The 27,734-nt window shown below is 47.9% G+C and overlaps 4 protein-coding genes across 9 annotated transcripts; 3 read left to right on the forward strand and 1 right to left on the reverse strand.

The window, feature by feature from the left end:
• The first annotated feature begins 1,259 nt into the window (after positions 1 to 1,259).
• Positions 1,260 to 16,988, forward strand: LOC128275030 (helicostatins). Its single transcript, XM_053013403.1, has 4 exons — positions 1,260 to 1,503; positions 15,027 to 15,402; positions 15,482 to 15,627; positions 15,843 to 16,988. Exons 2-4 carry the CDS (start codon positions 15,071 to 15,073, stop codon positions 15,974 to 15,976), a joined length of 612 nt encoding a protein of 203 aa, XP_052869363.1. The 5' UTR covers positions 1,260 to 1,503; positions 15,027 to 15,070; the 3' UTR covers positions 15,977 to 16,988.
• Positions 14,141 to 14,654, forward strand: LOC128275032 (probable salivary secreted peptide). Its single transcript, XM_053013404.1, has 2 exons — positions 14,141 to 14,369; positions 14,441 to 14,654. Exons 1-2 carry the CDS (start codon positions 14,187 to 14,189, stop codon positions 14,612 to 14,614), a joined length of 357 nt encoding a protein of 118 aa, XP_052869364.1. The 5' UTR covers positions 14,141 to 14,186; the 3' UTR covers positions 14,615 to 14,654.
• A 621-nt stretch (positions 16,989 to 17,609) lies between the features above and the next one.
• Positions 17,610 to 18,191, forward strand: LOC128272046 (probable salivary secreted peptide). The gene is made up of 2 exons (XM_053009767.1): positions 17,610 to 17,844; positions 17,915 to 18,191. Exons 1-2 carry the CDS (start codon positions 17,665 to 17,667, stop codon positions 18,089 to 18,091), a joined length of 357 nt encoding a protein of 118 aa, XP_052865727.1. The 5' UTR covers positions 17,610 to 17,664; the 3' UTR covers positions 18,092 to 18,191.
• LOC128272044 (V-type proton ATPase 116 kDa subunit a 1) lies at positions 18,190 to 27,719 on the reverse strand. 6 transcript variants are annotated; one of them, XM_053009763.1, is made up of 10 exons: positions 27,637 to 27,719; positions 26,569 to 26,741; positions 26,197 to 26,502; positions 22,696 to 22,790; positions 22,196 to 22,237; positions 20,913 to 21,039; positions 19,471 to 20,847; positions 19,134 to 19,392; positions 18,884 to 19,055; positions 18,190 to 18,808 (listed from the first exon to the last, which is right to left on the reverse strand). In XM_053009763.1, exons 2-10 carry the CDS (start codon positions 26,683 to 26,685, stop codon positions 18,706 to 18,708), a joined length of 2,598 nt encoding a protein of 865 aa, XP_052865723.1. In that variant the 5' UTR covers positions 26,686 to 26,741; positions 27,637 to 27,719; the 3' UTR covers positions 18,190 to 18,705. The 6 variants fall into 6 exon arrangements, with proteins under 6 accessions (XP_052865723.1, XP_052865720.1, XP_052865725.1 ...); XM_053009760.1 differs by having other exon boundaries at positions 19,468 to 20,847; XM_053009765.1 differs by lacking the exon at positions 22,196 to 22,237 and having other exon boundaries at positions 19,468 to 20,847.
• Positions 27,720 to 27,734: the final 15 nt, after the last annotated feature.

Raw genomic sequence — 27,734 nt, forward strand, 5'->3', positions numbered from 1 at the left:
GATTTTTCGGCCGGCCGAAAGATAGTCACTCCATGAATCATATGCTTCCCCCGCGTGGTAGGCGGCTAATTTGGAAAGGGTTTTTGCGTAAGCCACCACGTGGTTTCAACGTCACGGCATCATGTTCCGGCCGCGTCGGCGGACTTTCTCTCCAACAAAAGTGACAACATTATCAAGGCATTACAAGGTATTAAGAAAACTTTTCCTTGTTTTAATTATTCCGCATTAAACGCAAATCAATTGGCACGCTATTAACGTTCACCGCCAACAAGGCTGCCGACAAACTTTAAAGTTTACCCTTCCGAATAACTTTTTTCGGCTCACCATTTAATTAGGTGTCCCGCGGGTGAACCGATTTCCCAGTATGGTTTATGGCGCAACGGAAAACCACTCGATGCGAGCCGACCGACTCCGAAGCGCGATGGCGAATATTAAACAAATTAATCGTCCCGACATTAATCAAAGCGGCTGCCATTTGTTGAAGAAAAAGCATCCACCGTAAATCCCACAGCTGCGGCCACCAAACCTGGACTCCCTCTCCGTCGAGAACCGGATTTTTCAGTCGTTCGTGAAACGATTGACTCGCTCGGCTGGCGCTAATTCGTTGGGTTGCGGAAAATGGCGCGTAACTCCGCATCGTCGCCTATCGAAATTGGGCTCCGGTGTGAAAACAAGAACTTCTCGTCCTCGGGCACGGGTAACAAAAACGGGGGCACAAAGTTACCAGAGCCCATCGGGTGAACCGAATGAACGGTCTGAAACGTGACGCGATTTTATGTAACCATGGGAGTCCTAGCAGCTGCCTCCGGACAGCAGTCAACACGTGGTCGCGTCACCGGTTTGGCGCAAAACTGCTTCGTGCCGTGGCTTCGCTCGCCAATTCATCCGACCACCGGGGGCGGCCGATGAATGCGGAAGACCCACACGAGCCAGATGAACACCGGATGTCGGAGCAGTCGGAGGATGGGAAACTGTCCCCGTCCGACCGACCGACCGAGCAACAGTTTGCTGGCGGCTGCGAGCACGATGGCGGATGGCGGCGAACCAGGGCGCGATATAAAAGCGCCAGGACGATAAGCGATGGCTGTAAATGCTCATCAACTGTTGTGCGGAGATAAAGTCAACACTTGACGACGACGCCGGTGACAGTGTGGATTGAGTTGAGGGTTCCCCCGGCGAAAACAAGGAAGTCCCGCGCGGTCCTAGCGACAGAGTGGCAGAAACCGAGTGCACAGTGCACCAGCAGTGGTTGGCACGAACCAAACTAATAGGCGATTGTGTGTGGCGAAGTGAAAACGGTGGCTCCGGTGGCTTCGTCCGTCAATTCGAGAGGATCGCGTTCGGATCACGCGCTGCATTCTGCCGTGCGTAACGTTTGCGGCTGACACTTTCGGTGATTGTGCTTTCGGTGCTCGGTTGCTGGCCTAGTGAAAGTGGTGGTTTTCCGAATCCATCTGACATCGGTCGGTCGGTCGGTCGCTGCCCGGAACAGGAAACGCACTGGTAGGTCACTATGATAACGATTTCAATGTTTCCAATTCCAATGGTTGACTGACGCAATCGAAAGACCAAAAGGCTCCGGAATCGGAGTTCCAAGAAGAAACGGTAAGGTACAGTCCAGAGGCACCTGCGCTGGCAAGTGGCCTAGTGGCTGGAGTGTTTTCCGAAAAAAAAACACTTCATCACCGCCGACCCACTCCCCTGGTGGGTAATTGAGCAATAAACCACCGCCGAAAGGTCCGGACGGGCCGTGGGCCGGAAAGTCTTGGAGAATTTAATTTATCCAATTACACACACCGAGGTGAGGATTCGGCAATACCGGTAATTGAATGCGGCGAGGTGCAATTAAAGGAGCTTTTGAAGTGACTAATGTTGCGTCACTTCACCCAGGCCCGACGGACGACGGAAGGGTACTCGACGGTGGACGGTGGATTGAGTCGACTTAATCGCCACAGCGGCGCTCTGCCGGGGGTCAAATGGAGCGTTCCGAAAGCGTTGTCCCAGGGTTTAACCGAGGATTTCGTGGTAAATTTGAAGGGCAAATGAAAAGCGCCCGAAATCGGTTTCAAATTCCCAATTTCCCAATCTCACCAAGGGAGATTAAAGGCTAGGCGGCTGTGGAAAGCCAACCAGAAAAGCGAGATCAATATGATTAATGCACCAAATGACCCGTGGCGGAGTGGTGGAAATTAGCAAAGGCCGTCGCCGGATCGGCAACTCGTAGCTAAACTAATCTCTGGCTTCATGTTTGTTTTGTACTTTGTTCCGATGTTCCGAGTACACGTTCGATATGTGCCACCCTTTTTGGGGGTCTGCTTTCCGGTTGTGAGTAATAAAACCGGCACACAATAAATATCATCACCGGCCACCGGTGCGAACGTTTCTTATGCCATTCTGAACGTTCCGCCTCGACCGGGTTAGCCTTGGTCCGCATCGGATGATTTCTGATGTAGTCAATGGAAAAAGAAACAAAAAACCGAGACGAAACATTTACGATCGTCTCGAGGCACAGGCAGAAATAAGTATAAATAACACGAAACACTGCAATATGATCGCAAAGGAAAAGAAGTCGGCACAGTTTCGTGACGATAATTTGGAAGCTTTGGCATCGGAACGGCCACGGCCAATGAGAATACCGGTGTCCAACGTGTCTGGGAATTCAAATTATTCAATTATACCAACGGCATCAAGAGCCGAGTGGAATAATGTCATTAGAACGCCTCGCGATCGGCATCTTGGGGTGGATGTTGGCCAAATTTGGCCAAATTCCTGTCACATTGTGTGCAAAATTGGGCCTTTGCTTGTGAATCAGTGATTACAATAAAGTGAGTTTCCTATCGTTACTATAAAGTTCAATGAAGTTGACCAGAACAACGAAGAAGGAAGAAAATTCAAAAGATGACCATGACGCGCGCTCGCGTACGTCTGCAGCAATTTGGAACAGTCAGTCCTCAAAACGTCCTCTAACGTCGTCTCAGCATAAAGTGACACTTCCGTCACGGATGTACAGAGAAACCGTTGGGCAGAACTTGCCTCGGTCGCACGTGGTTGCTGCTCGATTCAAACGCCACTACCCGTCGGCTTCGGTGTTGACGTCTGTAAAGTCGTTCGCTCGCTCTGCTTCGAATTGGTCATTTGCGTTTCGTGGAAACGACGGAAATTTAAAGAATTCCTCGAACAAGGAGCGAAACCCCCCCGAGGAGCCATAGCAATCGAAAGAAAGAAATTCCAAATTCCGCACGAAAACCATCAAAAGGAAGTCCGCGGTGTCCGTGGGCGGTGTCGATTCGTTTCTGCCACCAAACAGCGCCCACAGACCGGAGCGACCATCTTGGAGGAGCTCCTCTGCGGAGTTTTTGGTGGTTATTAGTGAACACGCTCAATTTAACCGTCTTTTTGGAGCCAAACACAGCTCCCAGGCGTATCGGTGTAACTTTGTGGCCAACTTTTGGCAGTTTGATGTCTGCTCCCCAAAGGCTTCCCATTTCCTGATCGGTACGGGTATGTAGAACGGAAACCACCACCCGTTATCGGTCCGGTTCCGGTGTGCCATTTGTCCGGTGCGTTCTGGGAATGTCGAATGACGCATCTCCTTGGTGGCTCCTTTGAAACATTGTGTGTGTGTAAATTATTCAAACAATACCCGATGGACCTCGTCCCTGGATGGATTCTGAGCTGCATCGCACTCAAGGACCGGAAGCCTCGCACGGTTCCGGTCAACTTTGCAGCTTGCAGCTGGAGGTTAAAACAAGGGGCTAACCTCCTTTTACTCGGATCTCGGTCTCGGGTGGGCGCTGAAAGTTTTCGAATGCGAGTATCGATTTCGGGAAGCCAATAAATGGACTAGCAAAATACTCTACCTTCGTTGCTACCAAGACGATTATGCGTTCAAAGTGGCTGATTAACCGGACAGGGCGGGGTAGGGCAGTTGATGCGTGACCTTTGGGCGAGAAACAGGACTCGTAAGGACCCGAAATATGATGAAGGAAAGTGCAATAAAATCGGCCGGCCAGAACGGGCCAGCTGCAGAATGTTAATGCTGCTGGAGTTGGGCGTACTGCTATCGTGTCCTGACGACTCCTTTCGGAGTCAAACGGCATGTCATGGAAAATACGCGACATTCTGCCCGACCAGTCAGTCGGGCGGAAGGGCCATGCCGAGAATAAAGTGAACAAACAGATTGCTTTGCTGAGCTACCGGAGAAGGTTAAGCCACGGCATTACGCGCGTGGTTCTATCGGCAGCGGCAGTGCAAACAGTGTCCAAATTTGATATTTAGTCCCAAGTCTTTAAATACATTCCTGATTATCTGCGGCGAATTCTCATTTGGCTTCTTGAATGAACGTAGCCAAAGAAATAGTGAAATACAAAATACGTGAGCTCTGGTCTAAACTTAGTTCCGGACCGACGGACGGACTGGTTTCCATTATATTCCATTTAATTATTTGAACAAAAGCCCAAAATGAGCTATTTCTGTAACTATCCTGAGACCATATTGTGGCTACATTTTCAGAAGCTGATGAGCTCAGTGGTGTTATAATTGTGATCTATTGTGATTGGCATCCCAGCGGTGCAAGCTTAACACACTTACACACGGTGACAAACGCCTAGGCGTGCTGAAGGAAAGAACGTCACATCGTTCTCAGCATTCCAATCAACCGAATCTTGAAGATGTCGGGCGTCAGGGTGGACATCGAAATGGGTGCGAAAAAAAAATCCAGAACAAGACGCTAGCGAGTTGGCAGACCTGAACCAGGTCATACGTTCCGAGCCCCGAGCCCCGAGAGTTCAATCGCCACCATGCGCCTCCATCCTGGGGAAGGATGGGAAAAAATTCATAATCTAATTGTCACGTTCACGGACATGTTATATTTACTGGCCGTGTTATGCGACCGAACGTTTTTTTCCCCAAACGCTCGCCTATCGGTCATATCGAGAGCCGGATTGGGCGATCGAACGGAGAAATCCATCTTGCGATACGTGGGAACTTTCGCCCTGCCACTTCGCCGGACGATGCTGGTCGTGTCGTGTCGGGACAGCGCACAAATCTCCTTAAACATGGACACACGACGAGGAGAGACACCCGATGATCGGTATTTGTCCGGTGCCACGCCACCGGACATCGCTATTCAATCACGTAGCCACTTTGGTGTTTCTTGCGCAGCTGTCTCTACTTCCCGTCATCGAATGCGGTTGGCCGTGCGTTTTGGCGTACAACAAGCAGGAGTTCTTTGATTGCTCTCACTGCAGGCACTTTCACTGGAATGAGGGATGTAAAGTAAAATAAAATAAAACAGAAAGCAAACACAAATGGTGACCGGTTTGACGCGGTTCGGAGCATTGTTCGGTGAAGGTCACCGGTCAACAGGTGGCAGCGTGCCGGCTTGAAGCATCGGTTAAAGAAACAAGCCAACCGATTGGCCCAAGTAGGCACCACTCAGGCTTTTAATGATCCACGAGTAGAACCGCTTCGCCCGGGTCAAGTAGCCACTGACGGACGAGTTAGAAAGTAACTACGGTGAACTTGTGAGCCGAGTGTTCTTGGAGTATTTGAAGATTTAAAAGGCGGCCAACATGGAGTGTCTAGAGGGGTGTTCCAGTGTTCCACGACAAGAAAGAATCGCAATGAAATCGGGAACTAGGGTCAGCCATGTCGTGCTTTCGTTTATCTCCCATTTTCGTTGGCGCCCTTAAACTGCACGGACGGTGAAATGCAATCAAATGTTCTAATCTGCGAGCTGTCGGTCGGTGTAAGTCCATGGTTTAGTTCCGAACCTGATTCGAACTGTACTTTATAGTGCAGCAACCACCCAGTTGACACAGTCGACTGGGTTAAGGAAGCACTCTTATCTACTCTGGTGGGTCATGACGTTATTAGGAGAATGTGAACCTGTAGCAACCAGCTTCTGGGAATAATGTGAATTAAACCACGAAAAAAGGATACCTTTAGTAAATCTGATTTAAAGGAAGTTGGTAGTTTCTGGCATTGTTACAAATGTCGGATAATGCATTAATCGCATTAATCGTTCGAAACGGTTCACTGTTCTAATGTTGGCACAGGTTACTAAGTGAACAGCCCGTAGTCAACTCCTAGTAGTTAATATTCCCGTGCTGTTTTGATTTACTTTAACGCCTGGTTCTCCATTATTAGGTGGCGGCTCTTTAACAATTTAAAGGTTAATCGTATCGGGCCGGCGTCCGATAAATGTTGCTGATTCAACATTTTTATGCTCTCAATGGTCGCCCACATGGAAGACAAAATCCTGCCGAAAAAGTTGGCCAAACAACAACGTATCGTACGGTTCCATATAAAATAAACAAAATTGCGTCTGCCAGACTTTCCTCGAAGCACAGTACTTTGACGGGCAAGCACGGGCACAGTACTTTGAATTTGTGCATCCGCACAACGCGGTGATTTAAAGGGGTTGAGAAAACATGTGGCCAGCCTTTGAGCCCGAATCACCGTCTTTCCCTGGAAATTCAACGCCGACGGATCATGCATCGAAGGCGGGCGTTCATCATCGAACCGGGCGAACGCGGGCGACGATAGAACTTTCTGAAAATGATTACAAATTGATACACAACACACCGGAGGATATGTATTTCCCTATTTTCCTTCCTTCACTGCCACACTAGCAACGGCAGAATGTAATAAAAAGGAGGGCATCCTCCATGTTGATCGTCTTTGCTCCGTTCCCGTCTTCAGGACCGGGGCCGTTTTTCACAGCAGCAGAAGGTTGTAGCGCAAATAGTACGGGGCTGTTCGCGACCTGGCAAGGATTATCACTTTTGCACTGTTTGCCAATCGGTTGATCGGTTGACTGGCGTTGTAGGTCGTTGTGTACAACCCAGCCGACACAGCAAGCGGCAAGGACACGGCGACGACAATAACGGCACCAGCTAGGTTGGGAAAAATTCAATTAAACCTGTCACATGCCGACCGGGTTTTAATGGAATGCAGAGGGCTCGCACCAACAGGCCACGGCCACGAAGGAGTTCGTCCTGTGACAGTTGCAACGGGCGTATTGTGTTGTAAACACTTGCAACGGAAGAAACTTGCAGATCGGGATTTCTTTGTGCATAACAACTGCAACTTCTCGAAAGGCAGTTCAGGGAAGTGGCCACACTTCGGTCACGTGGTTGCCGCTGATTCGGTCATTGCCACCCATTGTCGGAGATTGCTGGAAAACGACGAATACTTATAAGACGAAACATACTCTTGTTTCGGAATCGGAGCTATATAAATTATTTTACAATAAGCTCTTTAGGTAGTAAGTCAATGACAAATCCATGTTACAGATTTACGTGTAGCTAATGACAGTAAGTTTACCGATTGAACTCAAACTTTCACCCGTAAACTCTTTTGTCCCCCTTCTTTTTGTCCATAAAAGAAACTATTTGCCGCTAAAGTCATAAACAACGACGTAAACAGCTCTGGCACAGCGCTTCGCCATTAGTTTCTGAAGATTCTGCCGTTAAAAATTTCACCAATCCAGTGCTATAAAAATAAAAGGACCTTCATAAAATCGCCCGCTTCGAGTTTTCCGTTCCGTCATAATGACGTCAAGTGCCCTAAAGTGCAGCGCGTGCAGTTAATTTCCCGCCAATCGGTAAGCTCTTTCCTGCTTGGCCGGGGATTAATTCCCGCCGACAAGCCGGTGACGGTGACGAAGATCCGTCGAAGATATCGTGCGAGGAACTTCGCCTATGTTCGCCCTCCAAAGGATGGCAACAGATGGTCGGTTTACGATGGCTTCCGCCCAAGAAGAATCGAAGAAGTGTCAGTTTTTAGTTCCTTTGGCAACTCTTCGGACAAAGGTGACCAATTTGTTGGAATGGGAGCAACAGCGGTTCACTGCGCACGTTGCTTTCAAACGATGCCATTGCGAGATGGCCTCGTTTCCACGCGCTGTTAAGCAACACTCGGCACACCACTCGGCGGGTTCTTAATGAGGGATGCACTCCGCGACAGAACGCGCCTCAAGTTATGACAGCCCGATAATGGAAGCAAGCATCCTAAGTAGCCCGGCCAATGCTTCAGAGAGTATCTCAGAAAAACCGGACCGGACTTCGGGAGCCGGACCAAACGTTTATTACGGTTTATGATGAGAATTTGATTGTATGAGAGCTACGCGCAATTGATCGCCACGAGTTGGAACGGAATTGGGTCACAGCCAGGGCGTACTCTCCGAGCGAAGGACACCTTTTCTTAGATGGAGCCCCCAAATGTTAGTTCAATGATTCCGAGAGCCGAGAAACTACAAAACATTGACAGAATACTCAAAGAACTGTGGGCATTGTAAGGTGCGAAGTTTTGTTTCTCGCCCAAACAGCAAACACAACGGTTACGCATTCATTATTCGTGATTACTTGCATTATGCGTGTCGGATGCCTCCCCGGAACGGGCCTCCAGGAAAACGACCCGACGGCTCTCCTCCGTTTGTGGGAACTGAAATATCAACCGTTTAAGCCCCAGGCCATTAGCGCATCCGTCTATCGTCGGTTTTTTCCCTACGGGTAACGAAAGGGACCAATCAACAGGGGAACGCACGGTGACCGGATGTGAGAATAATCACATTCGTGCCGCCGGTTCGCCTTCCGTTGGATGGGCGAAAGGATGAGAGAGAAAGGATGAGACAGGAAGAGAACGATTGTTTGCCTTACTGTATCAGGTTATCGCGTGCCGCAATGGATCCTCGGGAAAGCGTGACAATTGCATTACAGCCAGTCGGCGCGAATCCTTTGAAGTGCGTGCGATGGATGGTCCCATTGCACTGTGTAAAAAATTGCGCTCAAACCGTGGCCGAAAGTGACCGAATTTTTTAATGTACATTCGCGGAAAATAATTTGTTTATGTTAACTTATTTTTAAGACAGGGGCCAAGAAATCCCTTCAATCCCCGCCAAATTGAATGAATTCATTGCATGCAGGCGCAATGAATTTGTCTGTTTTTTTAACCACCTGCATTTCATTCGACTCTATAGTGACAAAGTTTCACTCACAGAATGGCTCACTAACGCCTCACTATGCCCGGAGCCAAAGCATCGCATCAATTTCTGTTGTTGTGTCTGTAATTAACGATGGCGGCTGCTGAAAGTTAAGTCAGTTTAGTCACTAAGCAAGCACAGCATAGAACGCCATCGACCACCGCAAGAGGAAGCCCAAATGCGGGTGCAGAAGATTTTTTAAATTCTGTACAATGCTTGCTTTGATAGAAAAAGTACGCCATGACTATATAAGATTGCCATGACTATTAGATGAGTAGTTTCTTTGCATCATCTAAACCGACTAAGTAACAGGAGCATGGCAACAGTAAGCTAGCGGTGTTTGCATACATTCTGGCGCATTTAAAATTTCAAGGAAGCACCTAAAGCATACACAAGATACGTGATTGCCTATATCTAGGCGTCGAAGAAGCGAAAAGGAACATTACGATTTTTGCCACTCAGTTTAAAATGCACAGTGCGTAACTCTCAACTATTTTGCTGCTCTATTTCTTTTGAATGTATTCGGTCACTCAATTCACAGGCTACTAATATTCCACATTAAACCGACCATTCCTTTGCATCCAATCAAGATTGTGTCGCTACACGGTATGGGCGCATGCAATCAGAAGCTATCCAACAAGAAGTCCCAGATGTAATGGAACGTGATTCACTGTCACTGCGCGCGCGGTGCGAGGCCGGAATGTGATTTTTGGACGTCTGTCAAAACGATATTTGCGACGCCCGCCGGAATCGATACCGAAATAGCACACTTCTGGCACTCTACGGACGGATGGCCGGAATGGCATTATTAAAAAAAGCACATTTTCGCGTACATTCCACGGCACCGGCGGCGCCGATGGTTGTTTGAAAAGAGTCGTTACGTTACGCGCCCCGGGATGTATGCTAATAAAAATGTCATTGCCGAATTACGGCGCGGAACCGCCAAGCAGGACATTGGATCGTGGCCGTGCCAGTGCGATTGTGTACGTGCGTATGTGCTTCCAAACGCCACGGCCACGCGCGCGTAGGTACTTAAGAGAGATAATATTAGTTGCGGTAGGCAGTGGCGGAATAAAGTTCCACAAGTGGCAAACGTCGTACTCCGTAATATCAGCATTTTTGCAGCCCTCGGGGGCTGCTACACCTCCGATAGATGCCTGCGGCCGGAGCGTCACATACTTCATCGCTGCCGCAGGCGGCCAGATTGTTTTTCGCTGATTTTATTTTCCCAGGGGTACTTCGAGAGTTCCAACCTACGGGACCGGCATCACTGTAACCATTACGGGTAAGGGGTCCACGCAATTTTTGGACAAATTGGTTCGGCTTCTAGGGCCGGTTTCAAAAATGTCCGTGGCAGGCGTTTCCCTCAATTTGCAATTAGTAGCACCGGTGCGTATTAGAGAGAGAGATAAAGTAGACACGTGGTTCGCGTGATGGAATTTTTCTATTTTAGGTTTTGTCGGTTAGAAATAAAACATAAACGTGCCCAGAGGACGGAGGAGATTTTAAAATTGAAGTATCTTATTTTTTTGTTCAAATACATTGTCATCCTGCCCTTGGCATTGATAAGGGTAGCACCCCAGCTGGAGAACTAATTATTGCGCGGAAATGATCGAAAGGATGTTCCGGCCCAGCGCCGGAAGAAAAGCATTAAGGTGCTTGATTCACCGAGTCGGGGTTCACACTATCGGGGTGCTGGTTTGTTGAATCTTTATTTAATCGCCATCGGGATGTTGTAAATTTATTTAAGAGGCAAAAAGAAATCAATCTCCACACTGAAAGTCAATTGCGCGAAAAGAGTTTGATGACATGATGAGCCGATTAGCTCCTGGGGCGTTTCGATTCCAGGTCTAGTGTGATTGCGTTTGCAATCGAATTCGAGTAGGATGAACCACGGTCGTGGCACTTCGAGCCATCGCCAACGGGAGTGTTAAGGTTTATTGAGAGAAAATTGATTTTCGCTAGCGCCGATATTGTTATATTAATAATTTTGTTTCACCATCACCGATCAAAATGATTGCTTTCGGGCGTAATGTCCTCCCACGCGGCCAGAGAGGACCCGGCCGTGATGATTTTTGACATGATGACAAAAATGTACGCCAAGGAATTATATTACCGAGCAGCAGATCGGCGTCGTAATCGACACCATAATCGGCCCATTATTGGGCCACGTGCTTATGTTGCTGCTTTCGGAAGCCAATATCACGTTGAAGCATGCGAACGGTTCGGTTACTAGGTCCATTGAAATGTTTGACGAATACAAGTTTCTTTTTAATTCAATGCTTTGCTTCATTTCTTCATAAAATAATTTTAGCATTAGTTGCTGTAAGGAGAAAGTGTTGATGTCCCGTCTATTCAGAAGTAATGCAACAAACGCTAGTTGATAGAGATACACTCCACTACTGGCACCTCTCTCTCGGTCCCTAATTTTGCCCTATAATAGCCAGCTCACTGGTGAATGACAAACCAACTGACTTTCGTCGAGTTTGCTCCACAACGCAAGGCGCGAGTCCCGCGGCACCGGGCGTCTCCATCGTAACACCCAACTCCTGGGGGCCCCCATTTTCCTTAAGCACGCCCTAATCAGCCCACAGTCACACAGACCCTCCCCGGAGGGCGCCCTCTGTGCGTCGGGGACAATAATAAATACGTTATTGAACCCGCGCCCCGTGCACGGCGCACGGATTATTTGCGGAATGATAAATAATGCCAGATAATGGCTATTGTTGCCGACGATTTGACGGTTTTCCGTGGTGTTTGGCTTTTCCGATCACGCCCGGCCGCACGGGGCCACATCGGGCCGAAACCATCCGGTTTTATCCTGCTCCGGTCTGCCGGAATGTCGGTTGTTGACTCGATGGTGATTCCATATCGCGCCAAACAATTGGAACAACACGCGCCTGTATCCGTGTGTGTGTGTGTGTGTGCAGTGCGTCACTGCACGTAGAATTCAAACCAGGTTCACACAAGCGCCACAAGCGCCGTGAGATGATCACGTGTAGCGCCTGACGTGACACGCGCCTCGACCTGTCGTGTGCACGGTGCACCCAAAAACCCAACCAAAACAGCCAACAAGAATGGAAATTAATCAGCGATAATTTGGAGGGCTTCATTACAAAACATTTGCCACTCGAATTTGTTGCCTCACCACGTTGGCTGTCGACCTAACGAGGGCAAGGTTTCTTGGGGGCAGCAATCGATCGTTGTTACGATGATGTAGGGATCAAGTGTCACTGGTCGGAGAACACGCTGTCAACTTAACGCCCTGTTCGCCACCGGGCAAAGTGCAAAAAACGCGAACCGGAGGACAAAAAACTGGTGGCCGAAGCGTAATTGTGGAGAAAAACGGCGATTCAATTAGTTGTTCAATAAGCGTCACTAATTGTTTCTTGGCCCGACGCTTGCTCTTCGGGGCCGTACTTCTTGGTGCAGCGGGCGTTAGTCATTAGAGAACTGCGTGTTTTTTGCTTCTCGCGGACCTTCTTGTAAAGGACCGCTTACCACAGTTTCATTAAGCTCGAACACACGTCCTTGTCACGGAAAATGTCGGCAAGACTGGGCACGCACCGGTGCCTTCGTAGGCCCCCGGACAAACGTTGCATATCAATGTTTCTAGCGGTAGCGTTGCCCGGGTTCAGGGGCAGCCATTGACATTACGTGGCCACCAGTTTGGAATTATGATTGCGAAACACACACTGTTGTGACCAATAGGAGTAATTAAATTTGGGTGAATTTCACACAACGAACAAACAAACCAAATCCGGTGCGGTGAGCTGGAGAATTCCGCCACTAACCGACCGCTATAATGTTTCTGTAACTTGCGAATATTTGTAAAAATGATGGCGTAGATGTTTAGGAAACATAAATAAACAAGAGGTATGCAACGGAGGTAGCGGTCAAGATGTACTTGCCACGGACAATGTGTGTTTAAATTCATTCCGTTTCGTCGGAGCTTAGTTTGAAAAGTCCGTTTTACTGAATCGACGGATTCGTGCTTCGGAGATAGTTAGGACTTTGAGCGGTTTCATTCAAAACTGTGTGTGCTGCCAAATCGTTCCGCATGCAATGGAACAAGTAGTGCCCTTTCTTTTCTGCAGTCCTAATAGAATTTATCAGAAAAATTTGACAGGTAAGTAGGACAAACAATTAATAACGCTTAGTAGTTACGCTCATGATGTGCTCTAAATAGGCTTACGTTCTGCAATTAATCATGTCGAGCTAGGTGATTCGAACAGAACCGGGCCCCTGTGATTCAGTTTCTTATCCCTTCAGCTTCCCAGTGCCATTTTAATCCGGTGGGCAGCGTTTCTAACTCTATCCGAGGTACAAAAATATGGGAACAAACAAGATAAGAGTGAAAATAAACAAGAAGCAGGTTAGTTCGCTCCATTTTCCTAACAGAGCGCGTAAGTTGGAAACCCGATAATGCATCGGCTTAAATGAACAAAAGTGCTGAAAGTACACAGCTCTGCCTCACACATTTTGCCAGCCAGGAAAAAAGTTCTGTTCTCGCTATCCTCAAGAAATGCCAACAGCGAAGCGCCAAATCATAAGACGCGCCCAGCGGCAATGTGCAACAGTCAGGCTGGGTCGAGATAAGAGCAATATTGAATGGCTTATGCAACGGAACGGCGAGAGTAAATAAAAAGTCCCCTAAGCCCACCCGGCTGTCTCTGCACGGCACCCGGAATCGATTCTCTTGGCAATGTCGATGCCGATAATCGATACAGTGTTTCGGCCAACGGAAACAGAAAACACCTCGCATGGAACGTTGTACTTTGTTGCAATTTACTGCTTATTATGCGAGTCTCACAGTGCAGTGCCGGCACTAAAGTATTTTAAGAAACAAGATCTTATTCCATTTGCGGCGCCGTGAGAAATATTCATAAGCCGTTGCAAACAGGTACGCTGTCTTAACGAGCCACTAACGGGTCGACAACTGAATCACTCCAGCGGAAAGTGACTCAGAGCGCGTGGCCCTCACCTTGTGCACTGACTAAGATCCGTCCGGTGGTTGGTGACCGGTGAATATCTTTATGGAAACAAACCTGGGGAAGCGTGCGCTGCTCGCGGCATCGATAAGATAAGAAGCGTCCGGAAACACGGGTAGTAGTTTAGGTTGGTTTAAAAACGCTCCATTGCGCTCCGTGTCCAACTAAAAGGTGTCCAACAAGCCTATCGCACCTATCAGCTCCGCAAAATGAGTGCAAAAATCGTGACGGCGGCGCTGGTGCTGATGTTCGGTTGTCTGGTCGCCAGCCAGAGCAACCATTTCTACTGGGGTGTCCGGGATCCGCGCGATGTCCTGCTGAATCGCACCATCGCGGTCGCGTCCGGTTCGTTCTTGCGGGTAAAGTCCATTGATCTCGAGTATCCGATCAAGGTGAGTCTGGTCCGTTAAACAGGTCAACTAGCGGGCCGATGTAACCGATAAATCTTCGCTCGATTCGATAGGGCCAGCAGGGGCGCAACATATCGGCCATCACGGTGCTCGATCAAGAAATCAACGGGAACGGTGGCTACGCCAGTCTGTTTGCCGGCGGGATTGGCTACAGCTACACGACGGTTCACCTGAAATCGCAGCGAAGCCACGGTTACAACTTTATCGTGGAAATTTATGGTCGATAGGAGCCAGCAGTCCACAAATAGGTGGTGCCGGAAGGAAAAAACAAACAACTTGAGTCAAGGATAGTGTCAGTCAGTCGGCTTGCCAGGACTCGGTGATACGCCATCGAATGAGAAGATACGTTGCTGTACTCGAATATTGATAATAAATTAACATCTATACTAAGTTTATTTTTATTCGTGTGACCGGATTTAATAAGTAACAAAGTAATGATGTTCGGACTGGACCACTTGGTTGGTCTTCATTCGTTCACGCGCTGTGGTTCACCGGCGTGGGAACGGAGCTTTACTCTCAATTAATTTAGAACCCACTCGGAAGCTTCGACGTTTAATCTCGGTTTTTAAATCGCTCGGACAGCTCGGACGGTCATTAATCCTAATTTTTCCGTGTCATTTTCATTAAAAGCCACCTCAGCCCCCGTTCGGTGAGCGTTGATAGCGTCGAACGCGTTCGTCAGGATGCGCTGCCACACGTGGACTCCGGTGCTGGTCGCCTACATGACCCTGTCCGCTTGCCTCTCGGTGTCGTGGTCCCTGCCGGCTGGCGGTGGCTCCGGTTCGAGTACCGGCACCGTGGGCAGTAGCGCCGGCGAGCTCGACATGGATGAGCTGACCCGTGACCGGGGCACCCCGGGCCAGGGCGAAATCTCGACTTCGCAGTTCCAGCACATGCTCGCCGTCCGGTCACCGAAGTACAACTTTGGCCTCGGCAAGCGCCGCTACATCATCGAGGATGTGCCGGGCGCGAAACGGCTGCCCCATTACAACTTTGGGCTCGGCAAGCGCGGCAGGTAAGGTCGGATGGCCCACCCGGGGCAGGTTAACTATTTTTCAGCGATTCCTATTCCGACCATTCCCCTTCTACCGCAGTGCTCCGCTGGGTGGCTCCGACTACGAGTACGACGTGGGCAATCAGCTCGGCTGGAACGATAACGACTACAATCTGATCACGAAGGATGGGCAATTTGACTACGACGGGGAGAAGGACGGTGCCAAGCGGGCCAACACTGGCAACGGTAGGTGTTTGGTAGGGGTCATGTTCGGGGTGCCATGTTCTCATTACGCCCATTATCCCCCGGAAGCAGTGACAGAAAAAAGCCCACCTTTCAGTACTTTTCTGTCCAATTACTTTGTTAGTTGCTATTACCGAACTCTGCCACTGTCACTGTTGGTGTTTTATTTGTCCAAAGACAGTTTTATTATCGTACCATTTTCTTCTCTCGTCGAAAAGGACCCTATCGGTACCACTTTGGCCTGGGCAAGAGGCGCACGTACGACTTCGGGCTCGGCAAGCGCTACTTCGAAACGGACGACTTCAACAAGCGGCTCCCGAACCGCTACAATTTCGGCCTAGGCAAACGCTAATCAGTTTCCGGTTGCCGTTGCGTTCCGCCGATGCGTCTATTGTCAAAGTCCCGTACCCGAGTGTGATTGGAAATGAATGCCCCTCCTCGACCGCAACTTTAGAACGATCCTCAACACCTTTCCACTAACCGCAGCTACATCGATATCGGCCGGATCGACGGATCATCATTCGGCGCTTTCCGTTCGCTCTGAACGTAACGTCAAGAAACGATGTTACACCGTTAAAATTCACACACAGATCCTCAGTGGCAGAGGCAGCAAATAGGATGAGTAAACAGGCAATGTGTGGCCAAAGGCAAAAAATAAAACGTAATCAAACAAATTTCAAGCCAAAAACAACCGTGACTAACAAACACACATAACAGCTGTATGTATTTTAAGGGTGAATAAAAACGACAAGCAAATTTAATGGACAGTAAATTGTAACAAATATTCTTCCAATTGTTTTACACGAACACGTTTCAACACGTCACCAACACGTCAAGAGCTACTCTATTGTAATAACTGCGAAAAGAAGAATCAAACATTTTAAATCTATCCCTCAAAGTTATGGCGTGCCAGTTATGGTGCACGTTTCGTATATTAAACTTTTCTAACGCTACATCCCTGTCTTCTGGGTAAACCGTAAATGTAACAATTGCAACAGCTTCTCAGAGGGTCTCATAGATTGTCCACCAGCGGAACAGGCGTTAGGCACCGGGTAGCAGGCCACAGGACACAGGCACGCAGGCATTGTACAGACCATGATAAAAATTTACACTACGAAATGACTGACCACGATGATCGCAATGCGTCCCGAGCAATCGAATTTCGAGCCTAGGTTAGAACGTCCATTAGGCCAAGAGGCCAGCTTTTGTCATTAGTTACCCTCAAATTATGCTCAAACTTCCGTTTCAGCGACATACGCCTGTCTTTCGTTTCCACCAGGATCAAGAAGAATACAGTTTCAGTCAGTGAGTTACAGCTCAGTTCAATTCAGCTTGGGACGGTGCCATGTTAATGAGCAGAAGAACCAGAGCAGAAGAAATGCTAATGCTAACGTTGATGTGTGGCAGTAAGGAGGAAGAAATATTGCAAGAACACACAGACCTGGTTGACCTGGACGTTAATCAATTTCAATACATGTGTGTAAAATAACTAACTAAACAAAGCGTACAACTATCCGTAGCTACACACAGCAACATTCTGTAAATAATCATCCTATGAAACCTCGGAGCAGAATAAAATCTTGGTTAATCAACAACACAATCTAATCTCTGTCCATCAAACATTTATCGAATAAACGTTTCCAGTAACTGTAACGAACACGGCAGACGAGATCTATTGTTTTGATATTGCGACAACGGGCATGTGTTCTTTTCTTTTTGTTGGTTCAAACTCCCAGTGTCTCGGAGCGTAAGATGGGTACACGCGTCACAAGAAATCAACGGACCGGAGATTGATGCTACTCGCTGAATGGCATTGGAAGTGATGAGACATTCGCAAGATGAGATAAAAGTATGAGTAATTGATTCACACGCCAGCGCATCGTCCGCCGGCTGATAAGATAAGACCGTATCGCGCCGGTACTCGGAACAGGTTCGAATTATAAAAAGGTGACACCAAAAGGCTAGTGGGCTAGTGTAATAAACGCGCTTCCGATACGTCCACCACCGATCCCCGAACAATCCGAACACCGATTCTGCACCATGAAGGGAGTGATTGTGATCTTTGCCGTGCTGATCTTTGGATGCCTGGTCGCCAGCCAGAGCCACAACTACCAGTGGGGTGTGCGGGAGCCGCGCGAGGTCCTGGTGAACCGCACAATCGCCGTCCGGTCGGGAACGATACTCCAGGTTAAGACGATCGATCTGGTGTATCCGATCTCGGTAAGTTTTGCCCGCGAGCGGCCGATCATCTAGGGCTCTAAACGATACGGATTTTCCCACGATTCGGTAGGGTCAGCAAGGACGCAACATATCGGCCATCGTGGTGCTCGATCAGTACATCAACGGCAACGGAGGCTACGCCAGTCTGTATGCCGGTGGAATTGGCTACAACTACACGACGGTGCACCTGCAATCTCAGCGAGGCCATGGTTACAACTTTATCGTGGAGATTTACGCAAAACCGTGAGCGGAGTGCAGCAGCAGCACACTGACCTGCCGGTGGTTCGGATTCGGATGTTTTATGACTAGGCAAATAAACCAGTACGCCGGTTGGCTATTGCTGACACTATGAACATGAACGAGTAACATTTATTTCAGTAGCAAGTTGCGAAACTGAACCACCGCGTGATGGTGGCCAGGGGTGGCACTGCTGGATCGGATGGATGGTGCGAACGGAGGGTCAGTAGGGAGGGAAGGGATCAAACGACACCGAGTATCTAAATCAAAGGCCTACATTGAACATGCTTTGCCTTGAAGGGGAGTAGTTGTCTAGTAGATTAGTTTGAAAGGTGAACAGTAATCGTTACATTTTCATTGAACCACAAACAGCACAACGGTTAATTTATATTTCGAGTTGATTAAAGTGTGTATGTTCCAATATGATGTTCCTCTACGTTGTCCGTTCCATTATCGGAGAGAGTATCGAAGCGTAAGCGTATCCGCATCGCGGACCGATGGCGGACAAAAGTGTGCTCGCGTGTTGAACATTGACCCATTGGGGAGGTGGTTAGCATGTTAGTACGTAATGGTTGCAATATAGTTTATTGGTTCGTTCGTTAATCGTGCGGAGCTGGTCGCTTTTTAGTCTTCGGTCGAGCTGGAGCTGGACTCGAGGATGACCTCGAACGAGAACGGTTGGAACGCGTAGCCCAACCCGGCGTAGAACTTGCTCTGGAATTCGACCCTGCAAACACGGGGGGAAGGAAGAGGAATGTGTAGAAACTGGCCAAGGAACACCGGATGCCGACGGACCACTTACCAGTGCAAACGCAGAGTGTGCAGGAAAGCCGAAAGACCCTCCATCAGCACCAAGATTCCGACGGTCAGCACGCCCCAGAAAGCGAACACGGCCCACAGCGCAACGCCACCGATCCAACCGTCCTGCTTCAGCCCATTCTGCAGCACCATGTTCCACAGCACTTCGGCCAGCTCTGGGGTGTTGGAAGCCGAATGAAACGTATGAACAATTTGATCCATCATTACCGATCACCGACGATGTTACTACTTACGGGCATGGGCCAGCGAAAGAGCCCACAGGCGCAAATAGGACGCGGTATGGGACACCGATCCCAGCACGTACTCGATCGTGTGGATACCCTGGTGGATAAAGATTTCGGACATCTCCTCGTTGTCGTGTCCGTGGCCGGCGCCGCCTCCCTGTTGCGGTTGCGGTTGCCCACCTTGCGCCACGGTGGAATTGTTCGCCTGGTTCAATCCGCCTGCCTCCGTGTCACCGTTCTCGTTACTGTACGGTGCAATCGGTTGATGCTGTGGAGGGACAATGATTGTAAAATGACGCTTTTGGTGAGCTCAAGATTGCACACCCTCGCCCCCACGACTTACGGCAGCTTCCTTACGGCCACGCATGATCAGTATCGGCTTGGCGAGCAGCATCCACGGCACGCAGAGCAGCGCAATGACGACGAGGAACTTTTGCAAACCCTGCTGGCCGGCAAACATAAACGGCGAGCAGTCGCCTTCGCTTTCGTCCGGTGCCTTGAACAACACCATGTTGATGAACGTGATCAGAATGGAGGGGGCGCAGCCGGCCGAGAAGCGTACGTCCTCGTAGTTGGCCGAGTACTTGACCCACTTGGTGAACATCAGCAGGGTCATGTAGAAGAACAGAAACACCAGAAAGATCACCTGCGGAATGAACTCGCAGTAGATGGCCATCTTGTTCTTGAAGTACCGGTGGTTGAACAGTCCCACAAACACCCCGAACAGCATGTGGATCACGCCGAAGATGATCGAAATCTTCATCTTGTACGCGTTCTGGAAGATGATCTTGTTCAGCGGCGCCACCTGCCACACCGGGTCCAGCCCGATCGGGTACGGCGTCTGTGCGTAGTCGGCTCCCCGCGGGTCGAGCTGTAGCGCCTTGTTGCTCATCACGGTCGACGTGTTGTAGTTGATGCTCCACGACGAACCGAACACATTGAGCGACTTCGAGAAGATGTCATTGTACACGAACCCGGTGTACATCGAAAATGCGCCCATCAGAAAGATGATGTACCGGCCGCCGAAGAAGATGTTCCAGATTTCGTTGTCGGACTTTTTGGCCGCCAGCGGTTTCTCCTTCAGCACCATCCACAGGCCGAACAGGGCCATGATGGCACCGTGGCCCAGGTCGCCGAACATGACCGCGAACAGAAACGGAAACGTGATGATGGTGTACGGGGCCGGATTCATCTCCCGGTAGCTGGCCACCCCGTACGCATTGATCAGCGCCTGAAACGCGTGCGTGAACTTGTTCGTCCGATTGTACGTCGGCGGGTCCTCGAACGTTTCCATGCGGTTCAGGATGGGCGGCACGGACGACCCGGACCGCTCGGTACCGCGGCGCAGCGCGATCTGAATCGTCTCGAAGTCGAGCAGCGGCACCCAGCACTCGGCGATCAGACACTTTTGCGTCACGTCCAGATTGAACAGATTGAGCGTGTGGTAGATGGCCTTTATTTTGCGCACCTTCACGAACCAGTTCTTTAGGTTCTTGGCCGCCGCCACCAGCACCCGGTGGCGATGGTCCTGCGTTTGGCCGAGCACCGTGTGCAGGTCCTCGATGCGCGTCATTACGCCCATCGCCATCTCGCGCCGATCGGTCGGCGCTTCCGGGCACGGGTACAGCGTGGCACGGAAGCCCTCGCAAATTTTCTTCACCCGCGTCTTCAGCTGGTCGCCTTGGAAGAAGATGATAAACACCGACTTGTACACCTTGTCACCCTGTCAACCATGAAACCATGATAAAGATGAATACAGGGATGAAAACGGAGCGACACGTCACTTACGTTGGCCGGATCCTCGAGCGGGTCCTCGATCATGGCCTGGCGCAGAAACACGTTACCGCGGCAGGCACGCCAAAGCATCCGCTCGAACGCCGGCAGCCGTTCGCGAAGGATTACACCGGCCACAAAACTGTGCAACACGACACAGAGCGTAATATTCCGAGATTCAAGCGGCGGAGAAAGAAAAATGTATATTATTACCAGATTCCGGCCATTTTGGCATGCATTGATCGAGGAAAATGAGGAGGAAAACAGATCGAGGCAAAGATAGAAATGGAGAGAAAGAGAGAGAGAGAGAGACAGAAAGAGTTAGACTGTGAAGTACTCATGATAGACCCAGCCCGTCCGGAGAGACGTTACGATTACGGTTAGGTATGCGTTCGGGTGTGTGTGGCCGGTTGAAAAAATTTGAAAATTGTGCCAACATTAGATCAGGAGCGAAACGGGCGGCAGCAATGAAGGCAAACTTAGGCGGCGCTTAAAATGGGCTGAAAAGCTGATGCTGGTGGCAGTCGCTAATAAATCGCCTAAAAGGAGCTCATGTTTGCAATGTTTTCAAATTTTTCCACACAAACAGTGGCGGTTGAGATTTATGCAATACACTAAAAACAGGACCATTTGTTCATCCAATTAGAACCCGATTTTCCACAAACTCTGTTTTTTTATTTAATGAATATTTGAATTTTTTCGTTCTTTTTGACGGCTCCACAACGGTACACCCAAACCGATCATAGCAAACAGCGATGATAAGCGATGAAATGTGTAGCACAAGCACCGCCGGGAAGAGCGAGCCTCTCGATGATGTTCATTGCCATCTAGCAGGCATACGCGCGCTGTTGATGCGTCAAAAGCACATGATCGCTTAATGTGAAATGCACCTTAAACGGAACTCTTTTCCGTCAGTAAAACAACTACGAAGCATAACAAACATCACTGTAACTTCAGGAACGCTTTAAGAGCGGTAAAGTGCTACCGAAAGATGAACGACCAACAGAATGTTCAACAGTTTGGGACATTTTAAAAGGAGCTCAAACGACTACCAGCGGCGGTGGCAAGCAAATGGAAACGGAAATGGTGTGCAAAACAGGTACACTACTACGAGCACGGCAGGGCGATAACGGAAGCGATTTCAACGTGTTTGGCGCAACGCAAGCATGATAGTTTTACTACACATCGCGCGGCAGCGTACAATGCGGACTAACTACACGACTATGGATAGAGAAAGAGGATTCGAGAACACGTAAGAATATGAAAATATATCACCGATATTTATCGCTACTACTGACCATGGAAGGTACTCTTCTGTGTCTTGTGATTTTTCCAGAAAACTGCAGTTGAAAATTAGTCACGTTAATATCATGTAAACAGGAAGATAGGTAAAAAGAAACCAGAGAGATAGAGAGGAGAGAGGTGTTACAGAAGTTACAAAAAAAAAAATAACAATGTACAGTATAAGAAACGGATGAGACGAGCACGAAAGACGAACGGGAAACGGTCTCGTGCGCGTCTTAACGAGCATCAAACGGTGGTTAGTTGAAATAATAAAAAAAACAAGGAAAAGTTTAAAACAACAGTTTGTTAGGGTAAAATTAGAAATGAAATTAGAATGCCCAACCGGGCGGATAACAAAATAACAGTAAACAATTGGAAACGAAAAGAAAAACAAACCAATCGGAAAATTGTAAAAGTAGGGAAAATTCAAAACCAAGAAAAACCAAAGAGGAAGAAGAATAAAACTAAACCAAAAACTTTGCACGAAAACAAGACCACAAAAGTTCGAACCTACCCAAGCTGAACAGGACCCATTGCCTTGCCAGTGCGTGATTCGTCGGTTATCAACGCCCGGGTCATCGATTCGGTGGTATGCATGCCACCCTCTTGCTGCACACATTCAACAAATAGGTTCGTGTGAATGGTTTTTTTTGTAGAATCGTACATGTTGTAGTGTGGTGGAAAAGTAATCATTATTCGTTTGTAAATAAGGCATAATTTTGTGTGTGTGTGTGTTTGTGTGTAAGTGTTGCTCATGTTGGAAAGAAAACGGAACCTAGAGAGACCTAGTAACAAAACACTTTTTCTTTTTCATTAAATAAACCGAAAACGTGATGCATAGTTGAGTAAATGTGATGAAATAATCGCGAATACGCGTGGAAAGGTATGAAAACTCAAAACGGAACTCGAAACCTTCCGAATGGACATGAATCGAATGAAGGAGGGCATGTACAACTGTGTTTTTTTTTTTTGGAATTGGTACGATTTTGTGACCATTCTTTCAAACTTGATATGTAAGGAAAAAATACAGACCATTATTTAAAAAAGAATACTTGCTCTGATACACCTTTGTTTTAGTAACTAGTTAGGTGACTGTTAACGACGAAACAAAGTGTGAGGAAGAAGAAGAGAAAAACACACACTATTCAAGTCATAAGAATTAGAAAACGGAACTGAGATGCAGAGTTATTGCAGAACACACGCACACGGGATACGGCAGACTGCCGGCTACGAGATAGAGTAGAGAAGAATGAATGCATTTCTTACAGACCAACTTTACCTTTGGAAACGATTATCAACGGGAGATAAGGCTAAGGGGAAGCTAAAAAAGAGAGGTACAGCGGTCAAAAGGAAGTCATAACCAAACGGTACAAGCAAACGAAAAGCACGCAAAGCAAATGTAAGCATCACTAAAGGAAGGATTCACTTGTCTCGGACACAGTCTAGGGTACAGGATGCGAGCAACAGATAGATGTGCGTTAAAAAGGAGTTGTGTTACGCTTTCGACGGTCGCTTTGTCCTTATCAGTTCATTGTTACGCTCTGTTAGGGGGAACGGACATACACTACGCTCTACGTATTAGCAATCCTATTGGCAGAAACTAATCGCAACGTGTTATTCATCCGCACACAGACTTTTCGTAGGGACGATAAATGCCTTGCCTTAAGTGATGGCTCTGATTGGGACCGAATTCGAGAAACCGCTCATACCGTTTCTATGCCATCACCGAATAGCCAGAAGCGCAGTGCGGAAATGGATATAAAAATAGATAGAAAAGCAAAGAAAAGGGGACTATAGTCTCCTGCCGGTGAGAGTGCGCCGTAAAAGGAGCTCTATTGCAGCAGATATACAGAATGTTGATGAACATACAAAAACAGTAGCAGCAGCAGTTTTAGCGGAACACGTGTCACCTCTGTAGTGTGCAGACACAAAGATGTTAGTGATAAACGCACCTTTTGTTAGCATTACATAAATCATCACTCACTGTTTGTGGCTACCACACAAAAAGGGGCTGGTTTACTATTAATTCACAGAGTTTTGACTGTCCACTTGAGAGAACCGCAGCAGGACCAGGGATGCAGACACCCGCGGTCGTACTAATGCTCTAGAAAATGCGAGACGACGCATCCAGCACATTATGCTGGGTTGCGTTGTTGTTTGGGGGGGTCAGTCAAAAGGTAGATGGTCACAAAGGGTGGAAGAAGCAAGATAGCGAGGAGGTACAGTGTATGAAATGGGGTGGAAGAAGTAAAAGGGGCGGGTTCGGGTGTTAAAAGTTGTTTAGCAAAATTGTGTATATTTACCCTAGTTTTAGATTCTGTCCCTGTGCCCCGGCACCACCAGCTCGAATGCCCTCCTCACCCAGAAGGTTAACCTGCTCCTCTTCCCTGTGCGAATCCGCCATCTGTTGATAGCGGGTTCTTGTCTTATTAGGTACTTTTTCGGTATACATTGCCTGTTTTTTCGTTCGTTCGTGGGTTTTCCATTGTTTTGTGCGTGTTTCATTTTTGTTTCATTTTTTTTTTGTTTTTTTTTGCATTCGCAACACAACCGAAAATAGGGTGTACCAAACCAGCAACAATAAAAGGTGTAAAGGAGAAGGTAGGGAAAGGAGGGCAAAAAATGGTTGTAAAGAAATTAATAAAATTCTCATCACCAAGTATTATATGCTCAGTGAAATATTGTAGACCTGTGGTTAGTCCTTAAACAAGTAACCGAGTGGTAACGAAATGTGTGCACAATCCACCATCACCTCGCGCAAAATGTGTTCGAGAGTCCACAGAAATTGAGTCGAGGGCCTGGCCTGCATTGCGTGATCGCTATTTTAGTAAGTTAGTACATACGTATTAATAGGATAAGTACAGTGAAACGAATGATTCATGAACTGCAAATATTAGACTCTTAGTTGTTAGTTAAGAGGAACTAGTGTTAAGCCGAACAAAGGCACAATAAAGGGACAATTCACCGATTCCATTATGAAAAGTGATTAACAAGGATAGCGACTTTTGTATCGTTTTACGACTGTTATTTCTTGTTCTACGGACTGACACAGCGTACTCACCATACCTTCACCAATGGTTCGGATCTGTACAAGACACCCGGTGCTATGGACCGGCCATCTTCAGTACATTCAGTTGTGCTGTTGTGCGAGCATGTTACGTAGCTAACGGATTGGGTTCTCGAATGTCTTTTAGTGTGTCAAGGCTAAACACGCACCCGTTAGGACTTCACGAAAAAACAGGCATAGTTATTCTTGCATTCAATCATTTAGTTAGGAAAATCAAAGTGATGAATAATGGAGTCACAGTCCGTGCGCTTCTGTTAAGCATGATTCACAGTATAGTAACAAAAAGTGTCTTAATCTAGAGATAAGAATTGAAACGCACTAGACGGTTTATAATATAAAACTATTCAATTGCAAAGTGTTGAAAGCATGCGAATAAAGTATCAAATTCAAGTCGGTTAGCATTTTCACTGGGGTCTCCCGTCTGTGTTAACAGTTTGACGCCGTCTGACGCCAATACGTGTACCGGCGCGGAAGGTTTGAGTTAGTACATTCAAATGCTTGTTACGGTTACCACTAACCCGTGTACCATATCTTAACCAATGGCGCGTTTAAATAATGGCTGTACCTTTTGCTTTCACATGTTTTTCAATTAAGACAATTTTTCCTTCTTCTAACAAACGTACAGACTACAGAAGGTGAGGATCGTTTTTCTGTGACTGAGTGACTTTTTACAAAAACATAAGATGACAATGTAACGTAGATGATGTGTAATAATTGTAAAAAATACAACGTAAGTAAAACATCATGTAAAAATGATGATTGAGAACACGAATGTTACTTTCGATACCGTCAGATGTGGCGAGATTCAGAATTAAAACAAGGTCATTAAAACTCCTGCATCACTAATGGATCAACATGGTGAATATAACACGTACCATCATCGTATTAAAAAACATAAACAAACCAGTGTAAACACAAGGTATCCCACGGGCCATAGCGGTCACTTACCTCGTCAAAAAAGACTTGAGTCTTACGCAGGATGTGCTTCAGCTCGGTAAGCTCCAGATAGTTTCGCTTGAGGGCTTCCGCGTTTTGGTTCACCTCACGCAACTCATTTTCCAGCTTCTCGAAGGTCGCCTCCAGATCGATCATCTCGCGGGGCTGGGGCGCTTCGGGACTTTCACCGGTATCCAGCATCGGGATGCCATCCTTTTTGATTTCTTTCTCGAGATAGCGCAACTTGCGTTCCATCTCGTCACAGCGGCGCACCTCATTGACAAACTTGCGTTGAAACGCATTCACGTCGGGATTGAGCTGTAACGTTCGTAAGGTGAAGTCGTGAACATGAAGTCAGTGGAAAGCTAGGCGTGCAATGCTTACGTCACGGAACTGCACCAGACCGAGCTCTCCCAACTCGGACACACAGGCGTACGCTGCTTCGCTCTGGAGGAAGAGCTGGCAGAGGGACATCTCCTCGCTGCGGAAAAGTGAACCCATCGCGCTGCCTTCTCTATTCGCTGGACTTCGGGACTATTCGCTGTGCTGTGGGTTAACTGAAAAAAGAAATGTCTCAACGTCGTGACGGACCCAACTGAGTAGACAACGCTTTCATAATATTCTTCCCGCTGCTATCAGCCAGCTTAAGCCCGCCTCAAAGTCGCCTTAAAAACCCATGGTCTTTATCAATTTTCGATAGCCCGCTTAACGCGGACCGATTTTAATCCGTTTGGGGATTTAGATTTTATCGAAAATAAATCCACAAAGACACACCACGAAACACCTGAACTATCACATGATTGCAGATGTCGGCCGAAATAATCCTTTTGCGTAACACGTAAGCTCACTGGCTGAATTCCTTGCAGGACACACCCGGCAGCAAAAAGCTCCTTCGATCGATAAATCAAGCGAACAGAGGGTTTCTCACTCACTCTCACAGGGCTGTCACTTCTTGCTTTCCCGCTCACTCTGCAGGCCGTGAGCTGAAGTTTGCTCTGTTTGATTTGGCCTATCAAACATGGCGCGACGGGACAAAGTGGCCAAAGACTTTGTTTCGCCTTGCAAAGCACTTCAAGCCAATTGATGCGCCGTTAGGCAAACGGGCTGCATTAAAATGCAAGCTAAGCATTTTGCGAATGCTGATTGTCGCGTTTCACCGTGAGTCATTTGCTGGGTTCGAGGAACCACCGCCCCATGAATCAATCGTAAGGTACCTGGCCATATGCTCGCAAAAGATACAACAATTAACGGGGCCACGGTTGTTGGATTCGTGCGACGGATGCTAATGAGTCTCGGATTGCAGCACGTCCGCCAAATTTTCGGATCTCACTTCCAATGTTGCTAAGCCACGTATTGGGGGTCTATTCGATTATAGAGACTTCTAACCTAACATTCGTCTCTTTCAACTAATGCAAATTTCAAGCCTGCTATCAGATTTGTCCCGCAGGGTACCTGGGCGTGGAGATCTGCCTTTCCGAAGCACTATTTGTGAAACTTAATCTTAACTTTCGTTAATTTTGTCCTACTAATAAACACGAAACGTCAAAATG

The sequence above is a fragment of the Anopheles cruzii genome, chromosome 3 (assembly GCF_943734635.1).
Source record: "Anopheles cruzii chromosome 3, idAnoCruzAS_RS32_06, whole genome shotgun sequence".
NCBI lineage: Eukaryota > Metazoa > Arthropoda > Insecta > Diptera > Culicidae > Anopheles > Anopheles cruzii.

Bases quoted from the DNA above. Each gene is read 5' to 3' on its own strand.
- LOC128275032 (XM_053013404.1), top strand. From the start codon at position 14,187: ATGAGTGCAAAAATCGTGACGGCGGCGCTGGTGCTGATGTTCGGTTGT. The intron at 14,370-14,440 runs GTGAGTCTGGTC...TCGATTCGATAG, and splicing joins ATCTCGAGTATCCGATCAAG to GGCCAGCAGGGGCGCAACAT.
- LOC128275030 (XM_053013403.1), top strand. From the start codon at position 15,071: ATGCGCTGCCACACGTGGACTCCGGTGCTGGTCGCCTACATGACCCTG. The intron at 15,403-15,481 runs GTAAGGTCGGAT...CTTCTACCGCAG, and splicing joins GGGCTCGGCAAGCGCGGCAG to TGCTCCGCTGGGTGGCTCCG. The intron at 15,628-15,842 runs GTAGGTGTTTGG...CTCGTCGAAAAG, and splicing joins GCGGGCCAACACTGGCAACG to GACCCTATCGGTACCACTTT.
- LOC128272046 (XM_053009767.1), top strand. From the start codon at position 17,665: ATGAAGGGAGTGATTGTGATCTTTGCCGTGCTGATCTTTGGATGCCTG. The intron at 17,845-17,914 runs GTAAGTTTTGCC...ACGATTCGGTAG, and splicing joins ATCTGGTGTATCCGATCTCG to GGTCAGCAAGGACGCAACAT.
- LOC128272044 (XM_053009759.1), bottom strand. From the start codon at position 26,685: ATGGGTTCACTTTTCCGCAGCGAGGAGATGTCCCTCTGCCAGCTCTTC. The intron at 26,503-26,568 runs GTAAGCATTGCA...CGAACGTTACAG, and splicing joins GTCTGGTGCAGTTCCGTGAC to CTCAATCCCGACGTGAATGC. The intron at 18,809-18,883 runs GTAAGTGGTCCG...CCGTGTTTGCAG, and splicing joins CACACTCTGCGTTTGCACTG to GGTCGAATTCCAGAGCAAGT.